General features: G+C 40.7%; 2 protein-coding genes and 1 pseudogene across 6 annotated transcripts in view; all 3 read right to left on the reverse strand.

Annotated features, from left to right (window-relative positions):
• LOC118640751 (kinesin-like protein KIF28P) overlaps positions 1–21,962 on the reverse strand; it is a 59,423-nt gene extending 37,461 nt beyond the window's left edge. Inside the window, exons 1-3 of the mRNA XM_036277763.1 lie at positions 21,877–21,962; positions 16,417–16,608; positions 1,985–2,188 (exon numbers count right to left, since the gene is read on the reverse strand). Coding sequence (XP_036133656.1) covers positions 1,985–2,188; positions 16,417–16,608; positions 21,877–21,957 — 477 coding nt within the window. The 5' untranslated portion in view covers positions 21,958–21,962. The remainder of the gene's footprint in view (positions 1–1,984; positions 2,189–16,416; positions 16,609–21,876) is intronic.
• On the reverse strand, positions 12,384–15,289 carry LOC118640727 (annotated as a pseudogene).
• A 1,200-nt stretch (positions 21,963–23,162) lies between the features above and the next one.
• AHCTF1 (AT-hook containing transcription factor 1) overlaps positions 23,163–27,045 on the reverse strand; it is an 81,052-nt gene continuing 77,169 nt past the window's right edge. For 3 of the 5 annotated variants that reach the window (XM_036277606.1, XM_036277602.1, XM_036277607.1), the window contains 3 exons: positions 26,229–26,362; positions 24,872–24,939; positions 23,164–23,387 (listed from right to left, as the gene is read on the reverse strand). In XM_036277606.1, coding sequence (XP_036133499.1) covers positions 23,195–23,387; positions 24,872–24,939; positions 26,229–26,362 — 395 coding nt within the window. In that variant the 3' untranslated portion in view covers positions 23,164–23,194. Of the gene's footprint in view, positions 23,388–24,871; positions 24,940–26,228; positions 26,363–27,045 lie in introns of all 5 variants that reach the window. The other 2 variants (XM_036277605.1, XM_036277604.1) reach the window with 1 other exon arrangement.

Consider the following 27,045-nt stretch of genomic DNA (forward strand, 5'->3'; position numbering starts at 1 on the left):
CTACCCCTGCCTCCCTTCTGGCGACCACCAGTCTGCTCTCTGTCTCCAAAAGTGTGTTTCTAGTTTGTTTTATTTTGTTCATTGGATTCTATAAGTAAGTAAAATCATATAGTATTTGTCTTTCTCTGACTGACCTATTTCACTTAGCATAACACCTTTTAGGTCTATCCATGCTGTAGCAAAGGGTAAAATTTCAATCTTTTTTATTGCTGAGTAATATTCCATTGTATATATGTACCACCACTTTTTTATCCACTTGTCTATTGATGGGCAGTTGGGTTGCTTCCATATCTTGGCTCTTGTTAATAATGTCACAGTGAACATAGGGATTCATATAATCTTTTGAATTAGTGTTTTGGGGTTTTCAGAAATAATACCCATAAGTGGAATCACTGGGTCATAAGGCAATTCCATGTTTATTTTTTGGAGGAACCTCCATACTGTTTTCCAAAGTGGCTGCCCCAACCTGCATTTCCACCAACAGTGCACGAGGTTTCCCTTTTCTTCACACCCTCACCAACACTTGTTTGTTGATTTATTGATGACAGCCATTCTGTCGGGTGTAAGGTGATATCTCACTGTGGTTTTGCATTTCTCTAATGATTAGTGACATTGAGCATCTTTTCATGTCTATTGGTCATCCGCATGTCCTCTTTGGAGAAGTGTCTATTCAGGTCCTCTGCCCATTTTTTAATTGGGTTGTTTTTGGTGTTGAGTTGTATGAGTTCTATATAAATTTTGGACATTAACCCCTATGAATGTCTTCTCCCATTCACTAGGTTGTCTTTTTGTTTTGTTGGTTTTCTTCGCTGTGCAAGAACATTTGTTTGATGTAGTCCTGTTTGTTTATTTATTTTTTTATTTTGCTTTCCTTGCCTGAAAAGATATATCAGAAGAAATATTGCTTTGAGAAATGTCTGAGATTTTACCACCTATGTTTTCTTTTAGGAGTTTTATTGTTTTTAGTCTTATATTTAAGCCTTTAATCCATTTTACTTTGTTCTTGTATATGGTGTAAGAAGGTCATCTTGTGCCCTGGCTGGTTTGGCTCAGCAGTTAGAGCGTCGGCCTGTGGCCCAGAGAGACCCGGGTTCGGTTCCCGCTAAGGGCGCGTACCTCAGTTGCAGTTTGTCCCCGGCCCTGGTTGGGTTGTGCGGGTGGCAGCCACTCGATGTGTCCCTTTCTCTCTCTCTCTCTCTCTTTCTCTCTCTCTGCCTCTCTCCCTCCCTCCCTCCCACTCTATCTGAACAAAAAATGGAAAAATGTCCTCAGGTGAGGATTAAAAAAAAAATCAACCCTGGCCAGTATGGCTCAGTGGATACAGTGTCCAGTCCATGCACCCAAGGATCTCGGGTTTGATTCCCAGTCAAGGGCACGTACCTGGGTTACAGGTTTGATCCCCACTCCTAGTTGGGACACATGCAGGAGGCAACTGGTCAATGTTTCTCTCTTATATCAATATTTCTCTTTCTCTTTCTCTCCCCCCATTCTCTCTCCCCACCCCTATCCTCAGCTCTCCCTCCCTTCCACTCTAAAAGTCAATGGAAAAAATATCCTTGGGTGAGGACTAACACAAAAAAGAAAGAAAAAAATTTAATAAATTAAGACGAGAACATACCCACACCTTGATACAGAGGACAGCAAAGAAAACCACAGACTCACATCAGCTAAGGTTTTATTATATAAGCCTCAACAAGAATCCCTCATTGGGGTTAGTATTAAAGACGTCTGTTTCTGTGATACTCAAAATGCTTTTTACAGATACTTCCTTGGGTTTATATCCATAGAACAAACAAACAAACAAAATTCAACATTTTATTTAGCTGCAACTTGATTTTATAATCATGTAAAAAGGATTTGGGTGTGAAAAGTTAACCTTATTCTAAAATAGAGATGCTGATAACTTCTATTTGGGGTGGAGGATTTCCAAAATGGAAAAAAAAAAAAAAATTCCTTGAAGAAGGTCTCTTCGGATAACACATACCTGGTATTCTTGATTTCTCTCCCGGTTCTCCATTGCTTGAAAGAGCTCTTCACATACATTGGGGATGATACCCTTGTTGGCGCCAAACCCAATCATGGAATAGCTTTTTCCAGAGCCAGTCTGGCCGTAAGCCAGGAGGGTGGCATTGTAACCCTGCCAAGCACTTTCCAGAATTCCCCTGCCGAGATCATGGAAAACATCTCTCTAGAAAGAAGACCACAGGCATCATGTTCAGCACAGGCTTTTCACAATACCCTTAAAATCTAAATATTCTGGGTTTGGTCAATTCCACCTTAATTAGCATCACGCAACCTACTTGAAATATGACTGGGATGCTGTCATGGAACCAGCGGAAGAAAGCTGGACACCAAAAAGGGTTTTGTGGATTTGGAAAACACTGACACCAGGGATCACCATGGATCTCCAGCTAGCTGGTTAGTATCCATCAGTAACGAATTTGTGGCTGTTACAGTCTTTCCAGAAGATGGGCTTTAAAATTCAGCAAGTCTACAGAAATTTCAAGGAGTGAAGGGACAGACTGGTCCAAGGGTTTTCTACTTTCTCTTTATTCTTCAGTCTGAACCATAACATCGCAAGATTTCTACACTAAGCCCTCTGCTGCTAGACTCTGTTCTTTTTTCACAAGACCTACTGGCTCTACAGCATTTCTCCAACACGCACAAACACACGTGCACCCTCCTTTAAAGTGGGGGGGGGCACAGATGCTGGTGTCCACAACTGCATGAAAGAGAGGATGTGGTCTGACCCCTTTATTACTTGGGCCATGGCCATAGTCAGCAGGAATGCTCATATTCCAGGCTGCTTCAAAGAATATGTTCTTCGCCCTGGCCAGTTTGGCTCAGCGGTTAGAGCGTTGGCCTGCGGTCCAGAGAGACCTGGGTTTGGTTCCTGCTAAGGGCATGTACCTTGGTTGCAGTTTGTCCCCGGCCCTGGTTGGGTTACGTGGGTGGCAGCCACTCGATGTGTCCCTTTCACGTCAATGTTTCTCTCCCTCTCTCTCTCCCTCCCACTCTATCTGAACAAAAAATGGAAAAATGTCCTCAGGTGAGGATTTAAAAAGTATTTGTCTAACAGGTACCTACTCTACTCTAAGTGCTAATAGCTAAAACTAAGGAGTGTTTACTCAGTAAAATTAGTAGATTTGCTGTCTTTTCTTCTCTGTGCTATTTGTAGATTTTGGGAAGTGTTTTATTATCAATTTTTATGGATTGAAAACTTCAAGTAATACCGAATTTTATTAAATAAAATCTTATGGAATAGAATCGTTCTATAATTTTGTTAGCTGTACAGTATTTCTGTATAATTTTTCATTGAAATATCTTTTGGACATCAGCTATTTGTACATTCGACTTATATTAATATAAGCCAAGAAGTCTTAGGACTACATTTCTAATTTCTTCCTACTCACTGTCCCATAATCAACTATATGAAACTTTTTTTTTTTCACTAGAGTACATGAAACAATAATTCTGCTGTATCTTAAAAAGAGGCTAACTAAAAATAGGTGGTCATCATCTTTGGGGATGAGAGGAAAAACTATTGACAATGTTAATTCGGTTTCTTTACAATTTCTTGTCTTTAAAATTATCTTTAAAATAATTGAGATTAATTGACATACAACATTATTTTAGTTTCAGGTGTATATCATAATGGTTATATACATTTACATAAACATATACATACACATATATACAGATATATGTGTATTTGTGTATGTATATATGTATATGTATACAGGTATACGTGTGTATATGTGTGCGTGTGTATATATGTGTGTGTGTGTGTATATGTGAATATATGTATATGTATATATGTATGCATACTGTGAAATGATTACCAGAACAAGTTTAGTGAACATTCATCACTTCATACAGTTATCATCTTTTTCTTGTGAGGACTTTTATTCCTTAACAATGTTCAAATGTACAATACAGTAGTATTAGCTGTAGTCACCATGCTGTACATTTCATCCCAGGAGTTATTTATCTTATAACTGGAAGTTTGTATTCTTGACCCCCCTTCACCCATTTTCCCCACCTCCCCCAAACCTCACCTCTGGCACCCATCAATCTGTTCTCTGTATCTGATTTCAGTGGGGTTTTACAAATGTCATATATAAATGAAATCATGCACTATTTGCCTTTCTCTGTCTGACTTATTTCACTTAGCATAATGCCCTCAAGGTTCATCCATGTTGTCACAAATGGCAGGATTTCCTACTTTTTTTATGGCTAATATTCACACACACACAAACATACATTTTCTTTTTTTTTTTATCCTCACTCGAGGACATTTTTCCACTTTTTTGTTAAGATAGAGTGGGAGGGAGGAAGAGAGAGAGAGAGAGAGAGACTTCGATGTGAAAGGGACACATCGAGTGGCTGCCACCCGCACAACCAGCCACGGCCGGGGACAAACTGTGTCCGAGGTATGTGTCCTTAGCGGGAACCGAACCCAGGTCTCTCTGGACCGCAGGCCGATGCTCTAACCGCTGAGCCAAACTGGCCAGGGCCAAACATACATTTTCTTATCCATTCATCTATCGAAGGACACTGGGTTGTTTCCTTCGATAGATGGATAATGCTGCAGTGAGCATGGGGGTGCAGATCTCTCTTCAAGATGGTGATTTTATTTTCTTTGGATAAATAATCATAAGCTGGATTGCTGGATCATATGGTAGTTCTTTTTAACGTTTTTGAGGAACTTTCATATTGTTCTTTATAGTGACTGCAGCAGTTTGCATTCCCGCCAACAGTGCAAAAAGGTTCTCTTTTCTCCGCATTCCTGCCAACACTTATTTCTTGTCTTTTTTGCTGACAGCCCTTCTAACAGGTGTGAGGTGACATCTCCATTTTTTATTTTTTTTTATTTTTTATTTATCTTCAGCTAGAGCAGGAGGGAAGGAGGGAGGAAGACAGAGAGAGAAACATTGACGTGAGAGAGACACATCGAGTACCTGCCACCCACACGGGGGACAAACCACAACCGAGGAACATGCCCTTGGGGGAACTGAACCCGGGACTCTCCAGTCCACAGGCTGATGCTCTAACCACTGAGCCAAACTGGCCAGGGCACAAGGTGACATCTCATTGTGGTTTTGACTCTCATTCCCCTGATGACTGGTGATATTGTGCACATTTTCATGTGCCAATTTGTAAGCTTCCTTTGGGAAAATGTCTATAAAGTTCATCTGATTGTTTTTTAATTTGATGATTTGCTTTTTTGCAACTAAGTTGTATGAGTTTTTATATAGTTTGGATATTAACCCCTTATCAGATATATGATTTACACATATTTTCTCCCATTCCATAGGTTGCCTTTTGTTATCCTGATGGTTTCCTTCATGTACCCAGCGTTTTTTGTTTGTTTGTTTGTTCTCTTTATTGATATTAGAGAGAAGAAGGGAGAGGGAGAGAGAGAGAGAAACATTGATGAGAGAGAACATTGATTGGCCGCCTCCTGCATGCCCCCCACTGGGGATCGGGCCCACAACCTGGGCATGTGCCCTGACCAGAAATCAAACCGGTGACCTCTTGGTGCATGGGTCAAAACTCAACCACTGTGCCACACCGACCAGGCTGGGCGACGAGTTTTTTATTTGATGTTGTCTCACTTGTTTACTTCTGCTTTTGGTGTCAAATCCAAATGGTCATTGTCAAGATTGATGTCTAGACGCTTACTGCTTATGTTTTCTTCTGGAAGTCTTATGGTTTCAAGTCTTATGTTCACATCTTTAGTCCATTTCAAGTTAATTTTGGGGAGTGGTGTAAAGTAGGGGTCCAGTTTTGTTCTTTTTCGTGTGGCTGTCCAGTTTTCCCAGCACCGTTTATTGAGAAGACTATCCCCATTGTATGTTTTTGGCTGCTTTGTTATAAATCTGTGGGTTTGTTTCTGGGCACTCTATTCTGTTACATTGGTCTATGTGTCCATTTGTATGCTAACAATCTACTGTTCTGGTTACTATGGCTTTATAATATAGTTTGAAATCAGAAAACGTGATGCCTGTAGTCTTTCTCAAGACTGCTTTGGCTAATCAGGTTCTTTTGTGGTTCCATATACATTTTAGGATGGTTTGTTTTAATACTGTGAAAATACCATTGGGATTTTGATAGGGATTGCACCGAATCTGTATCGAGCAGGTCCCAGAATAATGTTGTTTTGTTCAATATCATGTTTTTATAATGTTGATGGGGGAAAAAAATATTGATTCCCAGCTGGGGCCACTGTCATTGTGGAGTTTGCATAATCTTTCCATGTCTGCAGGGGTTTTCTCTGGGCACCCCAGTTTCCTCCCACATCCCAAAGATGTGCGTGCGAAGTGAACTGGTGTATCTGCATTGTCCCAGTCTGAGTGCGGGTGTGGGTGTGGGTGTGGGTGTGGGTGAGTAGCTCTGTGACGGAAAGGCGTCCTGTCCGGGGGAAAGGGGGTACTGCTTGGCACCCTGAGCTGCTGGAAGAGGCTCCAGACACAAGTGATCCTGAGCTGGAGACAGTGGACGGGAAAGAATTATATGACTTGTTTTTATTAATATTTCTTAAACGTATGGATAGCTCACATTTATTTTAATGTTTAATGTAAGAAGTGTTTTTTACTTTATTTAAAAGTTTGGTGTTGTTTTTGTGGCCAGAGATTATGCCATAGGAACTTCACTCTTGTTTATGTTAATTAGCCTAGGGTAAAATGTTATACATTGCTTTATTTAAAAGTTTCAATTTCCACCCTGGCCGGTTTGGCTCAGCGGTTAGAGCGTCGGCCTGTGGTCCTGAGAGTCCCGGGTTCGGTTCCTGCTAAGAGCACGTACCTCGGTTGCCGTTTGTCCCCGGCCCTGGTTGGGGTAGTGTGGGTGGCAACCATTTGATGTGTCTCTCTCACATCAATGTTCTTCTCTCTCTCTTCCCCCCTCTCTCCCTCCCGCTCTATCTGAAGACAAATACAAAAATATCCTCAGGTGAGGATAAAAAAAAAAGAAACTGCCTGTTTTCCAAAATAACTGAGCCTTTATGCATTGCTGTAGGCACTATATTAAGAGTTTCACTTTCACTTGCATGTTCACATTTGGTATTGTCAGTATTTAATTTCGTCATTCTCTTGGATGTGTAGTATGATCTTATTGTGGTGCTAATTGGCATTTTCCTAATGAAGTTGGACACCATTTCATTGGTTTTAGGTAATTTATGTATCTTCTTTGACGAAGACTGTGATCAAATCTTTTGCTTTTTAAAAAATTGTGATTTTAAAAATATTAAGTTGTAAGGATTCATTATATATTTTGGATACTTATCAGATATGTTTTGAAAATACTTTTTCTTTGTGGCTTGATTTTCATGTTCTTACTGGTATCAAAGAGCAAAAGTGTTTTTTTAAATGAGTCTCATTTATCTAATATTTTCTTTTATGGTTTGTGTTTTATCAAGACATTTTTGCAAAAAGCTGAGATCATGACAATTTTATCGTTTTTTTTTTTTTTTCTTAGAGGCTTTATTATTTTAGGTCTATGATCAGTTTTGAGTTCATTTTGTATATGGTGCAGGAAAGGACAAAGTTTATATTTTTCCATATGGATATTCAAATGCCTGGCATCGATGTTAAAAGACTTTAATTTTGAAGGACTGTGTCACCTGTTTAGTTTGCTAGGCCTGCCATAACAAATCACCACACGCTCAGTTACTAAAAATAATAGAAAATTTTTTTCTCACATTTCTGGGGCTAGAAGTTCAAAATCAAGATGCTGCAATGCCACAGTCTCTCGGAGGTCTCTAGGGAGGACCTCGGCTCCTCCTGCCCCTGGTGGCTTACAGCTGCATCGCTCTGCCTCCACCTCACCTGGCGTTCTCCTCGCGTGTCTGCTCAGGTCTCCCTCCGCGCACAAGAACTGGATCTGGGGCCCACTCTCATCCACGACGGCCTCGTCCTAACTCATTACATCTGCAAGTCTGTTTCCAAATAAGGTCTCATTCTGAGGTTCTGGGTGGTCATAATTTGGGGCGGGGGGGGGGGGGACATATTCAACCCATCATAGCACCTTTGTAAAAAAAAAAAAAATTGAAGATATCTATTTTTGGACACTTTATTCTATTCCACTGATCTATTTCTCTATTTTTTATTGTCTGTCTATCTATCTATCTATCTATCTATCTATCTATCTATCTATCTATCTATCATCTTTATTTAGGTACGTGCCCCTAGTGGGAACTGAACCCAGGACTCTCTGGTCCGCAGGCCGATGCTCCAACCGCTGAGCCAAACCAGGCAGGGCTATATCTCTATTTTTTAGGCATTACCACACTGTCTTGATTACTGTGGCTCTAGAGTTGGTTTTAAGTTATTCAACGTCAGTCTCTGTAAAATAATTGGTGGCTATTCTAAGTCCTTTACAATTCTATGTAAATTATTGAAATAGTGTATCAATTTCTACAAAAAAGTACTGCTGGGATTTTAATTGGGATTGGTTTGAATTTATTGATCAATTTGACTTCTTAATACTATTTAGTCTTCTGATTCACTTATTTAAGTCTTCTTTTCAGTAATGTTTTACAGTGTACAGGTTTTGCTATATTTTGTTACATTTATCCTTAGAGTATTTTTCATGCTTTTGATGTTATAAACATTTTAAAATTTCAATATTTAATTGTTCACTGCTAGCATAGAGAAATACTATTGATTTTTGTATATTGACCTTGTTAAAAACAGTTAACTGGAGTAGCTTTTCAAAATATTTACCTTTATTGAGGCAACTTTGGTCTAGAACATTATTTGTTTCAGGTGTGCAACATTATAAATTGACATCTTGATATACGACATCAGGCTCACTACCAAAAGTCTAGTTTCAATCCATCATCATACAATTGACCCCCCCTTCCCCTTTGATAACCATCAATTTCTTGTCTGCTTCTCTAAGTTTGTTTGTCCATTTGTTTTGTTTTTGTTTTATATTCCCCATATGAGTAATACCATACAGTGTTTGTCTTTTTCCATTTGACTTATTTTATTTAGCACAATACTCTCACAGTTCATCCATGATGTTTCAAATGGCACAAGTTCGCCTATTTTGTGACTGCCGTATTCTATTGTATATATACTGCATCTTTTTTTTTTTTTATTCCTTCTTCTGTTGATGGATACTTAGGTTGTTTTCATTTCTTGGCTATTGTAAGTAATGCTGCAGCAAACATAAGGTTGTATACATCTTTCTGATTTACTGTTTTTGTATTATTCAGATACATACCCATAAATATTATGGCTAGATCATATGGTAGTTTTATTCTGAATATTTTTAAGGAATCATCATACTGTTTTCCATAGTAGCTATACTAATTTACATTTCAACCATCAGTGTACAAGGGTTCCCTTTCCTCCCATCCTGTCCAACACTTGTTGCTTCTTGTCTTTTTAAGGATAGCCAATCTAACAGGTGTGAGGTGATATCTCATTGTGCTTTTTATTTGCATTTCCCTAATAATTAGTAATATTAAACATCTTTTCATGTGCCTGTTGGTCATTTGTTTGTCTTCTTTGGAAAAATGTCTATTCAGATCCTCTGTCCATATTTTAATCAGTTTTGTTATTGAGATGTATGCATTCTTTATATGTTTTGGACATCAATCCCCTATCAAATGTATCATTTACAAATATCTCTTTCCATTCAGTGGGTTGCCTTTTCACTTTGTTGATAGTGCAGAATCTTTAGTTTGATTATTTGTTTATTTTTTTTCTTCTTTCTCTTGTAATTGAAGTTGAATCCCTAAAAACATCACTAAGAACGATGTCAAGGAGCTTACCACCTATATTTTCTTCTCTGTATTTTATGGCTTCAGGTCTTATGTTCAAATCTAATTCATTTTGAATTCTTGTGTATGGTGTAAAATTGTTATCTAGTTTTATTCTTTTGCATATGGCTGTCCAGTTTTCCCAGTACCATTTATTGAATAGGTTTTTCTTTTTTTTTTTTAACTCATCTTTATTGTTGAATGTATTACAGATGTTCCCCCTCCTTTTTCCCCATTGACCCCCTCCTCCTCAATCCCGCCTCCCTCCTGCCTTCCCCACACTATTGTTGGTGTCCATTGGTTATGCATATTTGCATGGAAGTTCTTTGGTTTATCTCATCTCTCCCTCCCTCCCCCCTTCCCTTTGAGGTTCATCAATCTAACAACCAATTTGTACTTCTTAATTCTTTCATCTTTTTTACCCATCCCCCCAACCCCCATTTATCTGGCAAGCAACAAAAAGTTCTCTGTATCTATGAGTCTGTTTCTGTTCTGCTTGTTCATTTTGTTTGTAGATTAATTGTTCATAGATATGTATTAATTGTTTCTACTCTACCATTGATTCCCTGTAAATTATTCTTTAGTTCGGTTAGTGCAGCTTTCATTTCTGACTGGTCCTTTTTTGAATGTTGTTGATGTTCTCACTAAGTTCCTTGAAGGTCTCACTAAGTTCCTTGAATGTCTCACCAAGTTCCTTGAGCAACCTTATAACCTGTGTTTTGAACTCTGCATCTGAGTGATTGCTTATCTCCATTTTGTTTAATTCTTTTCCTGGAGTTTTGTTCTTTCATTTGGGACATATTTCTTTGTCTCCTCATTTTGGCTGCTTCCCTGTGATTGTTTCTATGTATTAGGCAGACTTGCCATGTCTCCTAGGTTTCGTAGGGTGCCTATCATTGTAGGTATCCTGTAGGATCCAGTGTCACAGTCTCCCTGATCACCCCAGATGGGCCCTTGAGGTGCACCCCTAGTGTGGACTGTACACCCTTCTGTTGTATTCGAGTCTTGATTGCTGTTGGCATGTCAATGGGAGGGATTTACTCAGGCTGATCAGCTGCGAGGACTGGCTGTGCCCACTGACCACTGGCCTCTGACCACCTTGGAGGATCAGCTGTGTAGGGGCCCACCACCCAGAGCAAGACTTACTTCATCAGGGCTCTGGTACCCACTGAGTCTGCTCATTGAGTGTGTCACTTATGGAGGTGGTTGGGTGGTGGTGTTTCGATGAGGTCTGAAGCTGTCCACTGGGTGTGCTGGCTCTGGGGCAAGTTCAGCCACTGACTGTGTTCTATCCGGGGCCACCAGGCATAAGCTACAGAGTGATCTGCAGATGGCTGCTTCTTGTGCTGGGTTTGGAGGTGCCCAGGAAAAGCCAAGTTATGAACCAAGGCTGGCTGCTTCTAGTGCCGGGCCTGGGGCCACTTAATGAGAGGTATGGGGCTCACTGAGACCAGATGCTGCTTGTTTGAGAGATTGCAGGAAACTCTGAAGCAGGATTCAAGACAGGCCAATCCTATGGTAAAGCCTTTGGAATCAGCTTGGGTGGGCCTGAAAGTTGGGTGGGGCGGGGCCTCAGGGAATCACCAGGGCGGGACAAACAGTGTGAGCCAGGTTGCTGAAGTCCCAGATATGGTGGCCATCTGCCACCTGGGGAAGGGCTCACCAAAGGAACCAAGGCCTCTGACAGCACGTCTATCCAGGAGAAAACTGCCTCTCCTGCCCTCGTCCTGAGGCCAAACAGCTCAGTTCTTCCCTGTTCTCCGGTGCCCCTCAAGCTGCCTCCCCTCCGTGCTGGAGCTTAGAGGGAGCAAGTCAGAGTATGTCCGTAGGGCCCTTTAAGAGGAACTGCCTGGGGCTCCAGCAGCCTCAGCCTCCCCTGGTTTTTCCAGCCAGAAGTGATGGGGATTCTCTTTCTGGCACTGGGACCCTGAGTTGGGAGCCTGGTGTGGGACTGGGACCCCGCACTCCTCAGAGAGGACCTTCCCAGCCATGGTGTCCCCCTAATTTTTATCCGCCACACGTGGGTGTGGGACCAGCCCGTGTGGCCTCCGCCCCTTCTACCAGCCTTGATGTGGCTGCTGCTTTAACCGCCTGATGTCAGGCAGTTCTGAATGATGGTTGTTCTGTAGTTTAGTTGCAATTTTGATGTAGTTGTGGGAAGTCTTTGAAAAAACCACAACAGAGTGAAGCTATGAAAGTCGAAGTGCCAAGTGGCGAGGGACGACTGTATAAATAAAGAACCCTACTTCGCGGAAATTCATTTATCGTGGTAGAGTCTGGAACTGATCAACTGCGATAAACGAGGGCTGACTGTACAGAAACACAACAGACAGCCCGGCTGGTTTGGCTCAGCAGTTAGAGCGTCGGCCCGCGGACGGGAGAGTCCTGGGTTCAGTTCCTGCTAAGGGCACGTACCTCGGTTGCAGTGGTTGGGTTATCCGGGTGGCAACCAGTCGATGTGTCTCCCTCACGTTGATGTTTAAAAAAAAAGAAAGAAACACAACAGGTATTTGTATATTGATTTTTTTTCTTTTAACTCTTAACTTCTTTTTACTATGTTTTTTCTAATAGTTTTTGGTGGAGTCTTTAGGGTTTCCTATGTAAAACTATGTCATCCAGAAATAGTGACAGCTGTACTTCTTCCTTTCCAGCTTGGATGCCTTTTATTTCTTCTTCTGGCCCGATGGCTCTGGCTAGGCCTCCTACCATGCTGAATAAGAGTGGACATTCTTGTCTTGTTCCTGATCTTAGAAGAAAAACTTTGTTTTCCACCAATGACTGTGGATTTGGAGGCTGGGTTTTCTCCAGGTTTCTTTGGCCCAGGTACAGACTGGGAATGTTGATCCTTTCTGCCATCTTTCCTATCTGCCTCCTTCCAGTGATCTTTGCTCCCTCCATCTCCGGGATCATAGCTGGAGTTCCCACTTCGCCTTCGGGGCACCTCCCCACCCCCATCCATTTCCTTTTCATCTCTCCTTGCTGGCCCTTCCTCAGGTGGTTGAGCTGGACCTACTTTCCGCCACCACTGGAGGGGGGCGGCCACATGCGTCAGCTCTGGGATTGAGCAGGAGGGTCAGAACTTTGCTTCACCCGAGCCTTCCCCTTTGGTGGCGGGCCTGGCACTACCTTCAGAGGTGGTTCAGGTTTGGGAGGCTCAGAAACTGGAGAAGAATGACAGTCCTTCTCATTTATTTTTTTATCCTCACCCGAGGATTTTTTCAGTTTTTGATCAGATAGCGTGGGAGGGAGAGAAAGGAAGAGAGAGAGAGAGAAACATTGACGTGAAAGGGACACATTGAGAGGCTGCCTCCCGCACGACCCAACCAGGGCCGGGGACAAACTGCAACCGAGGTACGTGCCCTTAGCGGGAACTGAACCCGGGTCTCTCTGGATCGCAGGCTGACGCTCTAACCGCTGAGCCAAACCGGCCAGGGCAGTCCCCTCCTTACCGAGTCTGCACATTTCTGCTAGATGTGGCTGAAGTCCCAGTCTGTGATGACTCATTTCCTGTTCTTGATTGTGTGTTCCTGAGTTTCTCACTTCACCAGCTTGGGTGGCTCATCGGTTGACACTGCAACGTCTCCTGTTCCTTCTGTAGCCGCCCCCCCCACTTCACGTTCTCTAGCAGGTGCAGCAACAGGCTCTGCCCCTCCGAAGACAGAGGCTGCTCCCTGGACGGGGAGGTATGGGCAGAGGAGTCATCTTCCTTAGGGGCGCTCCTCGCTTTGGATTCGATCTGGGCAGGGGCTGGGGGGCGGGTGGCTTCTGTCACCACACCTGTAACCATCCCCAGAGTAACCATCTGTGGAGCCCCATGACCCGTCATCGCATCTATCATCTCTGTCTTCATAGTGGTCCCGCCTCCTCGGTAGTCATCATCCCTACCGGACCCTCTACCAAACTCTCTTCTGCCACTTCCTGTCCTGCAATCAGAGGCTCTGTCACAGTCTCCGCTGCCTCTACCATCCCTGCGTGGACCATCACCACAACTGTCCCGATGCCCAGCACGGTGTCCTCGGAATCTAACGATCTCAATACCTGTCTCGAAAGCTAGCATCACCTCTTCTAGTCGGGGCGTCATCGAAGCTGTCTGGCAGGACCGGCCTCCAGTCTGTGTCTGTTTTGTCAGAATCCCGATTTCTATCTCTGCCAAAAGAGCGACCACCCCTGTCTTTTTTTTATCCCGTGCTTGGTCAGCAATGTCCACTCCAGTTCCGTTACCTGGACTCTTCACTGAGGCTCAGGGCATGGAACCAGGGATCGGGTCCTCAGACTGAGAGTTACCAAAACCTGTCAACCTCACTGCAGTGCTGGGGTCACGTGGAAACCGCCCTGGTGTTTAATCCTCTGAAGAGTCCTTCGTGGAGACTTAACACATCATAAGGCAGGTTCCCTGGAAAAGCAGTGCAGGGCGGTGACCTGGGAAGACCGCTCCTGTCAATGTCGGGCTCCCGAGCATGGAGCAGGGTCAGCATGGGATGGTCGATCGCGGGTGCTCTGTCCACATCATCATTGCCACTACGCCAAGTGGCTGAAACGTCTCCTTCCAAATCGCCTGTTTCATCAGCCCAGCTGACTGGTTTGGGGACACAGGTGCTTCCTCAGCCAGTCCCTCCATCCTCAGCCAGAAAGTCTGTTGGGGAGATAGGCTTCCCCTTCTTATTCTGTTTTTGCCAAGGCTGCCATGTTGGGAGAGGGAGACAGAGCACAAAGGCTAAGCTGTGCTTTATTGAACTACACACATTTGATAGCTATTTTGATTTTCATTCAGTGCAAAATATTTACTAATTTCCCTTATGGTTCATTCCTTGACCTATGGATTATTTAAAGGTCTGTTATTTTCTAAATATCTGTGGATTTTCCTAATATCTTTCATTTCTTTCTAGTTTAATTCCATTGTGGTCAGAGAACATATTTTGTATGATTTCAGTTATCTTACATTTATTGAGACGAGTTTTATGATCTGGAATATAGGCTACCCCAAAGTTCCATGTTCACGTGACAAGGGCGTGTAGTGCTGTGGTTGGGTGGGGGTTTCAGAAGTATTTTATGATATAATCGTCAACTAGGTTGCTGCTACTGTTCTGGTCTTCTGTAATATTATTTTGTTCTATCCATACTCAGGAGTGATGAAATCAACACAAATGTAGATTGGTCTATTTCTTCTTCAATTTATATCCATTTCTGCTTCATGTACTTTAAAGTTCTGTTATTGGGTATATACCTATTTAGGATGGTATGTCTTCTTAATTAATGGATTACTTCATAATTATGAAATATTCCTTGTTTTCATCTACTTTGTGTAATGTAAATATAGCCTCTGTAATTTTCATAGTGTTTCCATGATAGGTATCTATTTATTTTAATTGAGTTTCTGTATACAGATTTAATTGGATCCTGCTTTTCCCATCAAGTCTAATGATCTCTGCCTTTTAATTGACGTTTATTTACATTTGGTGTAATAATTTATATGGCTGGCAGTAAATCTACCATCTTGCTACTTATATTCTTTTCCATCTTTTTCCCCCTTTTCTTCCTGCCACATTTTGAATTGTTTCATACTTCTATTTTTTTTTTTTCCTTTATTGATATTAGAGAGAAAGGAAGGGAGCAGAGCTAGAAACATCGATGAGAGAGAACGTTGATTGGCCACCTCCTGCATGCCCCCCACTGTGTATTAGGCCCACAACCTGGGCATGTGCCCTGACTGGGAATCCTCTTGGTGCATGGGTCAATGCTCAACTTCTGAGCCACACTGGCTGGGCTCTATTTCCCCACAACTGACTCCTTGGTTTTGTTTCTGTTAGATTTTTTGTTTTTATTGCACTAGTATGTTAGTTCTCAAATTGCATTCCAGTGTCCACGAGATCTTTTCAGTATGTTTGTGAAGTCAGAACTATTTGACAGAGGGTATTTTTAGGGGTGGTGTAATACAGGCCATAATCTTTGGGCTGAGCTTTGAAAGACAAATAGGCAGATATACAACAGAGAAAAAAAATTGAGGGGACATAAACAGAGCCTCAGTGACCAGTGGGATGTCACACATACATGTAACAAAAGGAATAAGGCAGGACACATAATACTTGAAATGATTGTTGAATTGTCTCCAAATTTGATGGAAACTATAAACCCACAAACCCACTTATCCAAGAAGCTTAATGAGCTGTCCTGATTGAAATGATCACCTCTCCTTTGTACTCCACTGTATCTGGCACATATTCTGATCAAAGCTATAATGTAGAATGCATTTATTTGCCCGTCTCCCCATGTGAAATTGTGAGCTACTTTAAGGTGGAATAGTGCATGGTATGATAAAGATTTGATAAAGCCAAGGTTCTCTCAAGTTCTGATTATTTTGCTTATCTCAGAGAAGCAAAATATAATCGACTTGACTGACATTTCTGTTTCAAAATACGTCACTACATTGGGAAATGAAATTTGAGTGCCTAAACATTATTTAGGCACTAGCTGCATTTCTAGACCACATGCTTAGCAAGAAAAAGAAATACATTTAAAACCAAACTCTCAAATGGAAGTATGTATTGCAGCATGCTGGCATAAAAAAGTATTGTACTATTATACTGTTAACACTTCATTTAAAAAAAACACACCTTCCATTGAAGTTGTGTTTTAAAGCAATTTACCTGGCCTGCAAATTTACTATTAGGATCAGCTGATGTAAACACACCATCTTTGTCCACTTGAAATCCACTGTGAGACCAATATGCCAGGTCAAAAGTAAATGTCTTGGTATGTTCTGGGTTCTTCGGGTCTTGTATGGTGGTGGTCCTGGAATGCATGGAAATCACACATTTGCTTCCAGCATTCTTCTCTCTCTACAGTCGAATGACAAATTCAGAGTCAATCGTTGAGTCTTGGTCATCTGCATTGTTTTGCAAGTCTTTATACCTTTTAAGAGATTAAGCCAGGAACTTTCCACTCATTCCCTTTGTTCTCTAATCGTGTTGTTCCAGTAGCTGTTAGGACGAGCATTTCTCTTACATTCCCCAGTGTCTGAAAGGCTTGTCTCTAACCACATTTCCTTTCTGAGAATAGTCCGTCTGACACTCAGCTATACTAAGAGCAGTAACTATCTGAAGCGAGCCCCTGCCTTCCCTCCCTCTCCCCTGCCAGCCTGGCAAAGTGCAGACTCTACCCCAGACTATTGGAGCCAAGGACACGGGGCTCCCTCTCCCCCCAGATCCTAATGGAGGGCAGGATATCAGCACTTTCCACCCTGCCCTCATCTACCTGCTCCTGGGGCTAACAGTGTGGGTGAGGGGTTCCTCCTCTGCCCAGCTCCCTCTCCTTTGGCTGCAGCACACTGGGAAGGCTGGTGCTGATATCTTGCTCCTGAGATTCATGCCAGCAGAGACCAGCTCAGAGGACCACAGGCTGTTGGTCCACATCCACCTGCTGGGCTTCTAGATCAGGGATGTCGCTCAGAGCAGCTTGCCATTGCCTCCACCAGAAATCCGGTGCCCTGGATCTTGCCCAGGGAACAGCACCTGAATCTCTTCCCAAAGGAATTGACTTCATTTGCCCCCTTAGAGTAATTCAATCTACTTGGGTACTCTCAAGGTACTTGGGTACTCTCTTGTGAGTAAGAGTACCCTCAAGAACAGAGGAAGTTGTGATGAAAAGTAACTGGGTAGAGATTCAAGATACAGGTAAAATTCTAGGCCCTCTAGTGTGCGGCGGGCAGGGACTGGGGAGTAAGATAGCTGGGAGGAACCTACCTGCGGTCAGAAAAAATGCTAGACACTGATCTCAACTTTTTCCCCGAAGGAACCAGAATTCGATTGGATTAATTTGTAGAGCATTTTATGTCCCAGGACACTATTGAAAGCAAAGCTTTCAGCCAGCCATCAGGAGTTACACAGCCCAGGGTGACCAGATGTGCACAGGAGCCCTGCAAAGCTGTCACCCAGGGTGACGGGCATGTCCAAGCTGTGCCTTCCTGAGGAATAGCAACAATCCAGCCAGTCACTGAACAAATAAGCAAATGGCAATAAGCTACAGAGGGGCGGGAGGACCAGTACCCAGATTTGCTGTAGAATATTATGTAAAAAATTACGAGACACGCAAAGAAACAGGAAAATTAAACCCACACAGAAGGGGGGTGGGGGAAAAAAGCAGGAAACAATCTGTCAGAGTGACCAGATGCTGGACTTACCAGAAAAAGATTTTAAAGTAAATACTGCAAACATATTCACAGAACTAAAGGAAACCATGTGTAAAGTAAAGGAAGGATTATACAGGAACACTATGAACAATTGCGTATCATTAATTTAGAAGATTGAGATGAAATGGATGAATTCTGATACAAATTACTAAAACTCATTTAAAAAACTAGACAATCTGAATAGACCTATAAGAGATTGAATAATAATTAAGAAAATAAAAGCCCAGATGGCTTGACTGCTGAATTCTACAAAAAAGTTAAAGAAAGCAATTCATAATCACAAAACAGAAGAGGGAACACTCCCCAACTTAGGACATTACAAGAAAATAAAACTACAGACCAATATCTCTTATGAATATGGAAGCAGGAATCTTTAGCAAATTAACAAATTGAATACAGCACCATTTAAAAAGAATTATACACCATGACCAAAGGGGATTTATCCTAGGGATGCAAGCTTGGTTCAACATCTGAAAATGACTATTAATCACGTTTTTTATTTTCTATATTTTATAATGCTTGGACATCCAGGGCCTAGAGAGACTGCCCCTCAAGAACTAATGAATTTCTAGAGACAGAAAACAACTTGACTTTCATGCAAACCAATCAATGCCAAGTCCATATCCCAAACACCTCCTTCATCTAACTCACACATACACCAAGCCAGTATTTCCTCTGCTCTCCATCAACACAGGGCCAGGTACCTGACAACTAGAGATTATCCCTAGAGTCCCTGAAATTACTCAAACTATCTAGTCCTAAGATTGCTCAAAACTGCCCACCGTGCCTGCCCATTCCTCCCTGCGGAAACCAGAATAAGACTGTGGGCCCTGCACTCTCTGCTCCTCATACCTTCGGACTGACCTTGATACTTCCCCATGTGGCTCCAAGTAGCAAGTTCCATTCTCTTGGAAATTGTAAGGAGGTTGCCTCTTTGTCATCTTATTATACCTAATAAATCCTAGATATCCTTAAAATGATTTAATGTAGTACATCTCAAGACTAAAAACCAAAGCCACCTCTGATCTCAACAGATGCAGAAAACACATTTGACAAAATCTAACGCCTTTTCATGATAAAAATAGCCAACAAATTAGGACTAGAATGAAAATCAGATAAAGGACATGTATAGAAAAATCCATTAGTAGTATCATCCTTAATGGTTAACACTGAATGTTACCCCCTAAGATCAGGAAGAAGGCAAAGATTTCTACTACTGGCACTTCTGTTCAGTATTGTATTGCAAGTTCTAGCCAGGATAATTGGGCAGGAAAAAATAAAAGGCATCCAGATAGAAAAGGAAGGAAAATGACCTCTATCTTGAATAAGGGAAACCCTAAGGGATTCACTAAAATACTATCAGAATAAATAAATTCATTAAGATTGCAGGATACAAGATTGATATCTAAAAATCAATTGTAATTCTATTCAAAATGAATAATCTGAAACCAAAATCCAGAAAACGATTCTATTTCTAATAGCATCAAAAAGAACAAAATATTTAGGAATAAACTAGAGACAGGAATTGGATCAATGGTTGCTTAGGGCTGGGGGAATAAAAATGATATAGGTAAAGGATACAAATTGAGATGATAAAAATGTTCTAAAACTTAAGGTGGTTACATAAATACATGAGTATACCAATAATCACCATATACTTTAAGTGAGAGACTTATAGAAAATGTGAATTATATCTTAAACCATTTAAGAGATTATGGTGGCCAGGCTGGTGTGGTTCAGTGGCTGAGCACCAACCCATGCACCACGAAGTCACCAGTTGGATTCCCAGTCAGGGCACATGCCCAGGTGTGGGCCAGATCCCCAGTGGGGGGGCATGCAGGAGGTGGCTAATTGATGTTCTCTCTCATTGATGTTTCTAGCTTTTTCTCCCTCTCCCTTCCTCTTTCTCTAAAATCAATGAAGGGAAAAACATTTTTTAAAAAACAAAAGGAGAATATGGTGGGTGAAAAAATAACCTTTAACAGGTGATATTAAGAGTACTTGTCAGCCCTGGCCAGTTTGGCTCAGCGGTTAGAGCGTCGGCCTGCGGTCCGGAGAGACCCGGGTTCGGTTCCCGCTAAGGGCGCGTACTTCGGTTGCAGTTTGTCCCCGGCCCTGGTTGGTCGTGCGGGTGGCAGCCACTCGATGTGTCCCTTCACGTCGATGTTTCTCACTCTCTCTCCCTCCCACTCTATCTGTACAAAAAATGGAAAAATATCGAGTGAGGATAAAAAAAAAAAAAAAAAGAGTACTTGTCAGGCATTGTGCTGATTTATACATCACCTCATCTTTGTAACAATCCTGGGAAGTATCAGTATCTCTTTACAGATAGGGAAACCAAGGCTCAAAGACCTTAAAACCTTGCTCAAGGCTACACAGAGTGTAAGTGAAAAAAAGTCAGGTTTTGAACTTAAGTGCATCTGATTTCAAAAGCTCCTGAGAATGTATTGCCCCTTATAACAAAGGCAGTCTGGCCCCACAATGAAGATATCGACTGTATATGAAGAAAGTAGGCAGCGTCCAAGTCACCTAGGAGGCTGTCCAGGTGTGATCAATAACCATCTACCCTCAAATCATCTCTGGAATTCCTCCCCTTTCCTCCTTGCTACTATTCTAGCACAAGGTGATCAACTTGGACAGTGGACCTGAATCAAACCCAATCTCTTTGAAGAGGGGACCTAATTATGAAAATATGTAAATGTTTGTTTACTTCCACATCCTTTGGTTTACAACTTGCAGTTAGTTACTCTGGTAATATTTAAGGCCAGTGAAAAATAAACCTCAGAATAGCTACTTTCAGTGTGTTGGTTAGGATATAAAATGGTTTTACTCCCTCTGGGGGGAGTGTGTGGGTGTTGGCGGGTGTGTGTGTGTGCGCGCGCGTGCAAAACATTTAATTCACTGGCCACAAGCTAATTCTTTGACGTCACCCCAGGGCCAAGTACCTGACAACTAGAGATCATCTTAATTATATATTGACTGATCACTGAAATATTTTCTGCAATATAGATGAATGTTAAGGGACAGAGCTGAAAATGTGCCAAGTCATATTGAATGTAATCCATCTTGCTGGACAAGACAAAAAGCAGCAGGTTGTACAACTGGGAAAGACCTCTTGTATGGTCGTTATTACACTATATCCCATTCAGGATCCATTCCTGTCAAATAAGCCAAATCTTACTTATTTATCCAGTAGGGTCATCTCCAGGACAAGACCTGTCAAGGCACGGCCACACCTGACCTTTCTCTGGGTGCCTCACTACAATGGCACACACTGCTACAAATAACTCACATAAAACTGGAAGCTAGTGGGGAACAAAGGACGTTCCTTTGAATCCTGTCTCCCGTACAGTGTTTCATCCACAGCAGACTGTCAGACATGTGCTGAATGGGTTGACTGTTCAGAATTATCTTAAATAACTAATGCATTGGTAATCCAAGGTAAATGATTGCTAAAAGGTCCTAGAATGAGTCCAATCCATATTTCATCCTAAAATGTTGTAGAAACAGTTTAATGATCAGTGTTTTTGTAAAATGTTATATAAATACATTTATACACCAACAAACTTAAAACAGTTCATTCAAACTGGCAATTTGTTTGCTTATGATCTACTGTTGAAGGGGAAAAGGTACGTTACCAATAGATACCACATGTCTATATTCACCAAACTTCACTGGCTTTAAAAATTAACTTGACAGTACATTCCTCTGGTCAATTTTTTATTGTGCTACTTGCGCAAAGAATGAAGTTTTTACTGAATTATTTAGATCTTTAAATTGCTCATTTAACAAGTTCATTTAAATAAGTTTAATATTCCATAAATGACAAGCAGTTTAAATACAAATTTGATGACTGGAAATTTAAAAATAAGATGAAAGTCATAGCCAAACTCTGGACAAGGCAACACCGCCCACTAACCTGGCTGAAAGGCCGCACCCGCACTGCTACTTTCACACTGTCGCCCCCTGGCACAGGCGTTCCTGTTTTCCCGTTATTCATACTGTTATTCGTTATTCATACTGTTATTCGGGAGGAAAATAGCATAGAAAGCACACTGCTCACGCTTCACATGAAACAGTAAAAGTTTAGCCAATAAAAGCAGTTTGTTTCTAGACAATCAATTATTAATGATCCATTCATTACATACTATCCATTACCGGTTATAAATTATTTTACAACACTTATTTATTGATGAATTTTATAGCCCACACCAAGTATCACAACTTAATTGCACACAGTCATACTGCAGAGAACAGTTTTTTCCCCCTTTCTTGTCCTTTTCCCACATCTATTCACACACTTTCCCCATCCTTGATGGTCTGTGCCTGAGGTCCTGTGAGAATCTGTCAGTTTTAAAACCTGAATATTAAGGGATTTCTGTGATTCAGTACAAGCTCCTTCAAAGCAATACAATTTCTTCAGACTTCTCATTCTATCAATATTAGGTGCACACAGGTACAATATGAATATGCATTTTTACATTCTCCCCTCCGTCTCTAAACCCTTTTAAGAAGTTGCTAGTGAGCAGTGAACCGGTCAATCTAACCTGGATAATTAGTCTCTGAATAATTTAGAGACTGTAAAGACAATAGCCTTTAGGCCTGTTGAACTAGAAACACCAAGGTTACATTTAACCAATGCATTTACTTAGAAAATTACTCATTTGAGGTAGAATACACAAAATTTGTTAAACTACAAAGAAGTGGCAAAATTACATGCCCATAATTCAATTTGAACGTAAGCAACCACAAAAATACCCCAAAACATTTTATGATTAGAAATCTTAATCACAGAAGCAAAGTGCATAAATTATAAAATAGCAACTTAAAATAATAGTTCAACCACCCTCATTTTAAGATCAGTCTAATACTTTTAACTGTAAAGAAAGAAAACGGGGCCAATACTTGCTAACACAAAGTTATTACTAAAACAAATTCCCTTCTCAAAAATCAAACCTACACAAACTACTGTGAAGTATATACTTTATTTAACATTCTAATAATAAGCCATATGTACATATTATATAAATGTATGAAGTCGTAATATAAAATAGGGAAAAAATGCCTCCACTAAAAGAAGCATACTCCATATGGAGTTATTTTACTTATGGAAGACTTTCTGTTTACAAAAATTTACAATTTATATAAATTATTATCTTCCAAATTAGATGATTTTTTAATAATCCACATAATTCTGATGACTTTACAAATACGTGTACATTAAAAATTGAAAAAAACTACAGCATTTTTCTGCGTACAATCTGTTTTGGGAAGGAAGATGGTTTCTTTCTGTTTCTTCCAAGAGCTTTTCCTGTTACTTCTACAGTTTTCCTGGGCTTTCTCTTCACTCCATCAATTGGGGTTGCCAAGGGAGAAATCAGCTTAATTTCTACTGGAGGAGGTGACCAAGAACTTTCTTTTTCTGTGATTCTAAAAAAAAAAAAATTCAAGTAAGAATAAACACGTCATAATATAAAATATAACTGGTTTCAGTGACTCTTCCCTAGTGCTTTCATTTTATTTATTTATTTTAAAAAATTCTCGCCTGAGGATATTTTTCTATTCATCTTCAGAGAGAGAGAGAGATAGACTGGTTGCCTCCCACACGAGCCTGACCAGGGCCAGGGATGAACCGCAACCTAGGTACATGCCCTTGGCCGGAATTGAACCTGCAACTCACTGGTCTGCTGGCCGACACTCGACCACTGAGCCAAACTGGTCAGGGCCTAGTGCTGTCACATTAGCTAATCAGAGGCAGAGTTAAAATTTCACGATAGAAATTTTCCTTTTTAACTTGGATATTCAAAAACAATCACTGCTGAATGTTCTTTAGATGTTTTATATGTACTAATAAATACTACTGAGTTATAGGGATTGACCAAGTACAAATCTCACTCCATGGAATGAGAGCCCAGCAGGCCCATGAAAGTATGAGAAATAGTAAGTTCATTTTTAAAGTAAGATAAAATGGATTACTTTACTTTTATTAAATCCAATGATGCCAAAGCATAGCATAAATAAAATACCAAGTAACAAATATATCTGAAATGGAATAATGTCCCCATGGATAACATTTTATTGATATTAGTGAAATAATCACAGGATTCTGACGTTTATTTATTTATTTATTTTTTTAATCCTCATCCGAGGACATTTTTCCATTTTTTGCACAGACAGAGTGGGAGGGAGAGAGAGGAAGAGAGAGAGAGGGAAACATCGAGTGGCTGCCACCCGCACGACCAACCAGGGCCGGGGACAAACTGCAACCGAGGTACATGCCCTTAGCGGGAACCGAACCTGGGTCTCTCCAGACCGCAGGCGGACGCTCTAACCGCTGAGCCAAACCGGCTAGGGCTCTGACGTTTATTTATATTTACCTCTATTAATAGTCATCTATCTTTGCTATGGAAAATATAAAACATCCCATTCCCTACCCTACTGCAGAAACAAAGATTCACTGGGTATTAAATGACTCCTTTGAAAAGGATGAATGGGTTTCCATACTATAAAGAAATCCAGCCCTGGCCATTTTGGCTCAGCGGTTGGAGCGTCGGCCTGCGGTCCGGAGAGACCCGGGTTCGGTTCCCGCTAAGGGCATGTACTTCGGTTGCAGTTTGTCCCAGCCCTGGTTGGTCGTGCGGGTGGCAGCCACTCGATGTGTCCCTTCACATCGATGTTTCTCTCTCTCTCTCCCTCCCACTCTATCTGTACAAAAAATGGAAAAATATCCTCGGGTGAGGATAAAAAAAAAAAAAAAAAAGAAATCCACTTTCCACAGTGAAATCTAACAATTACAAGGAGCCAGTGCTTATGTCCACAAAAATTACCCCTTTCTAATGAGCTTAATTTTTTCCTTTAAATCAACTCTTCTCAAATTTAATTTTAAGAAACAAAACATATAAAAAAAGTCATACTTGCTTGCTTGTTTTGTTTTTTCAGTCTTGATTCTTTTTAGTTTTTGCTGTCCCACAGGATCATCCTCCTAAGAGTTAAAATTTCAAAAAATAAATCTTAAGTAATTAAACATTCAAAATCTAAATTTAAAAAGTTCTAAGTCAAGGAATATAGTCAAACAGTGCTAATAAAGTCAAACTCAGCAAGTCCCAAGTGAACTTTTTTTTAAATCCTCAAACAAGGACATTTTTGTATTTATCTTCAGATAGAGCAGGAGGGAGAGAGGGAGAAAGAGAGAGAGAGAGAGAAACATGGATGTGAGAGAGACACATCAACTGGTTGTCACCCACATGACCCCAACAGGGGCCAGGGACGAACTGCAACTGAGGTATGTGCCTTTGGCAGGAACCGCACCCGGGACTCTGGTCCGCGGGCCGACACTCTAACTGCTGAGCCAAACAAGCCAGGGCAAACTCGTATTTTTTAGTAGAAAGCTTGGTCATCCAACATCGATTTTTATCCCTTATCCTCACACATTCAATTGATTCTTCTGTTTCATTTTTAGAATGTTTCCATTGTTCACTGTCTTTCTGTCCCCACTGCCTCTGTCCAAATCCAGGCTCTCGTCATCTCATAAGAATTGGGCCACCTGAGACTTTTTCTTCCTCATCAGAATTCATTTTTCATAGAAACAACTTAAACGGAACCCCTGCCCAATGCATTGTCATGCTTCTGTGCCTTTGCATCTGTTTTCTCTGCCAAGAATGCTTGTCTCCTTTACCTTCTGTCTATAGGGGTATTTGGGTATAAGTGATTCTTATCATGCTATAAAATAATTATGTCTGTTTTTACTTCTTCAATTAAACTGAACTCCTAAAAAACAAGGAATATGCCTGAATTATTTTTGTGTAAGTCACTGTTCTTGCATGGTAGCTGGCTAATGGCAGATAATTAAAAAAATGCTTATGAATTTACGTTGGCAGCAAATGTAAGGGTCTCATATCCAATCCCTGAACTATTTTAATGTTAGGGTTATGTGTAATTAGGTGATGGAATCAACTCTGAAGCACTCTCCAAGTGTGGTCTGTAGATGACATTCCAGGGATTCAGAGACTTACATTTTAAATAAACACATCCAGATAATTCTGATGAGACACTAAAATTTAAAAACCTTTTCCCTAATTGGTCATTTAAACTGCAACTGCCTTCAGTAACACACCACAAATCTTTCTTAAATGTAGTCTCTCAAAAATGTAGACAAGGCAATTTCAGGATGTTAATATAAGTGTAGACTCTTTTTTAAAAAAGTTTATTTAGGAATATTGTTTCCAAAAAAATGCTTAAACAAGTATACAAATAAAATAATGCACTTCTTACCAGCTCAGGTACAAGTTTGGGTGTATTAGACATGTTCTTCCGTCTGGTCCTCAGAGCAGGAGGTGAAAGAACAAATGGAGAAGATAAATCTGAAACTAATTCTTTCAGCTGTTCAGGAGCTTCTACTTTTTTAGCTAAAGAAAAGTAGAAAAAAACAACACATCTATTCCAATTTATATAAACATATACATTTTTTTAAAAAAGCTTGAAGTAAATGATGTGCATTAGAAAGAGATAAACATACCCAAACATAGAAAACACTAGTATCATAACATGGTACACCCATGAGAGAAACAACAGGAAAAATCTCAACACCATTTGGGTAATTAAATGTTCAGAAATAGTTAATGCTGCAAACTAAACAATTCCATAATATAAAAATAGGACTTAAAGCAGCTACAAAACAATATTATACTAGTTTCAATCTTGACTGTCCCTCAAATGTTCTGAGGAGGCAAACTTATCAATCTCATATATAACCTGAGCTAGTTTCATTAATTCCTACTGTTCCAGAAACAAGGTTTTTTTTTTTACAAAAGTAATTTTATTTACAAAGAAGAAACTCAAACCTTTCCTTCCAGCTCATTCTGAGTTAAATGTTCTTCTAGTCAAGGGGAACAACAGAAGAGTCCACAGAATAAAAGGAAAAAGCAAGGTGATAGGAAGCGATTCCACGGATAAATAAAAATGGTTTAAGAAATGATTTAGAATATGTGAAAACATCTATCACAGACTTAATCTCGGATTTTGTTTTAGCAATGTAATTGTGGAAGCAGCATGGTGTAACTGAACCAGTCTGACAGATATTAAACCCCAA

The sequence above is a fragment of the Molossus molossus genome, unplaced genomic scaffold (assembly GCF_014108415.1).
Source record: "Molossus molossus isolate mMolMol1 unplaced genomic scaffold, mMolMol1.p scaffold_m16_p_23, whole genome shotgun sequence".
Taxonomy (NCBI): Eukaryota; Metazoa; Chordata; class Mammalia; order Chiroptera; family Molossidae; genus Molossus; species Molossus molossus.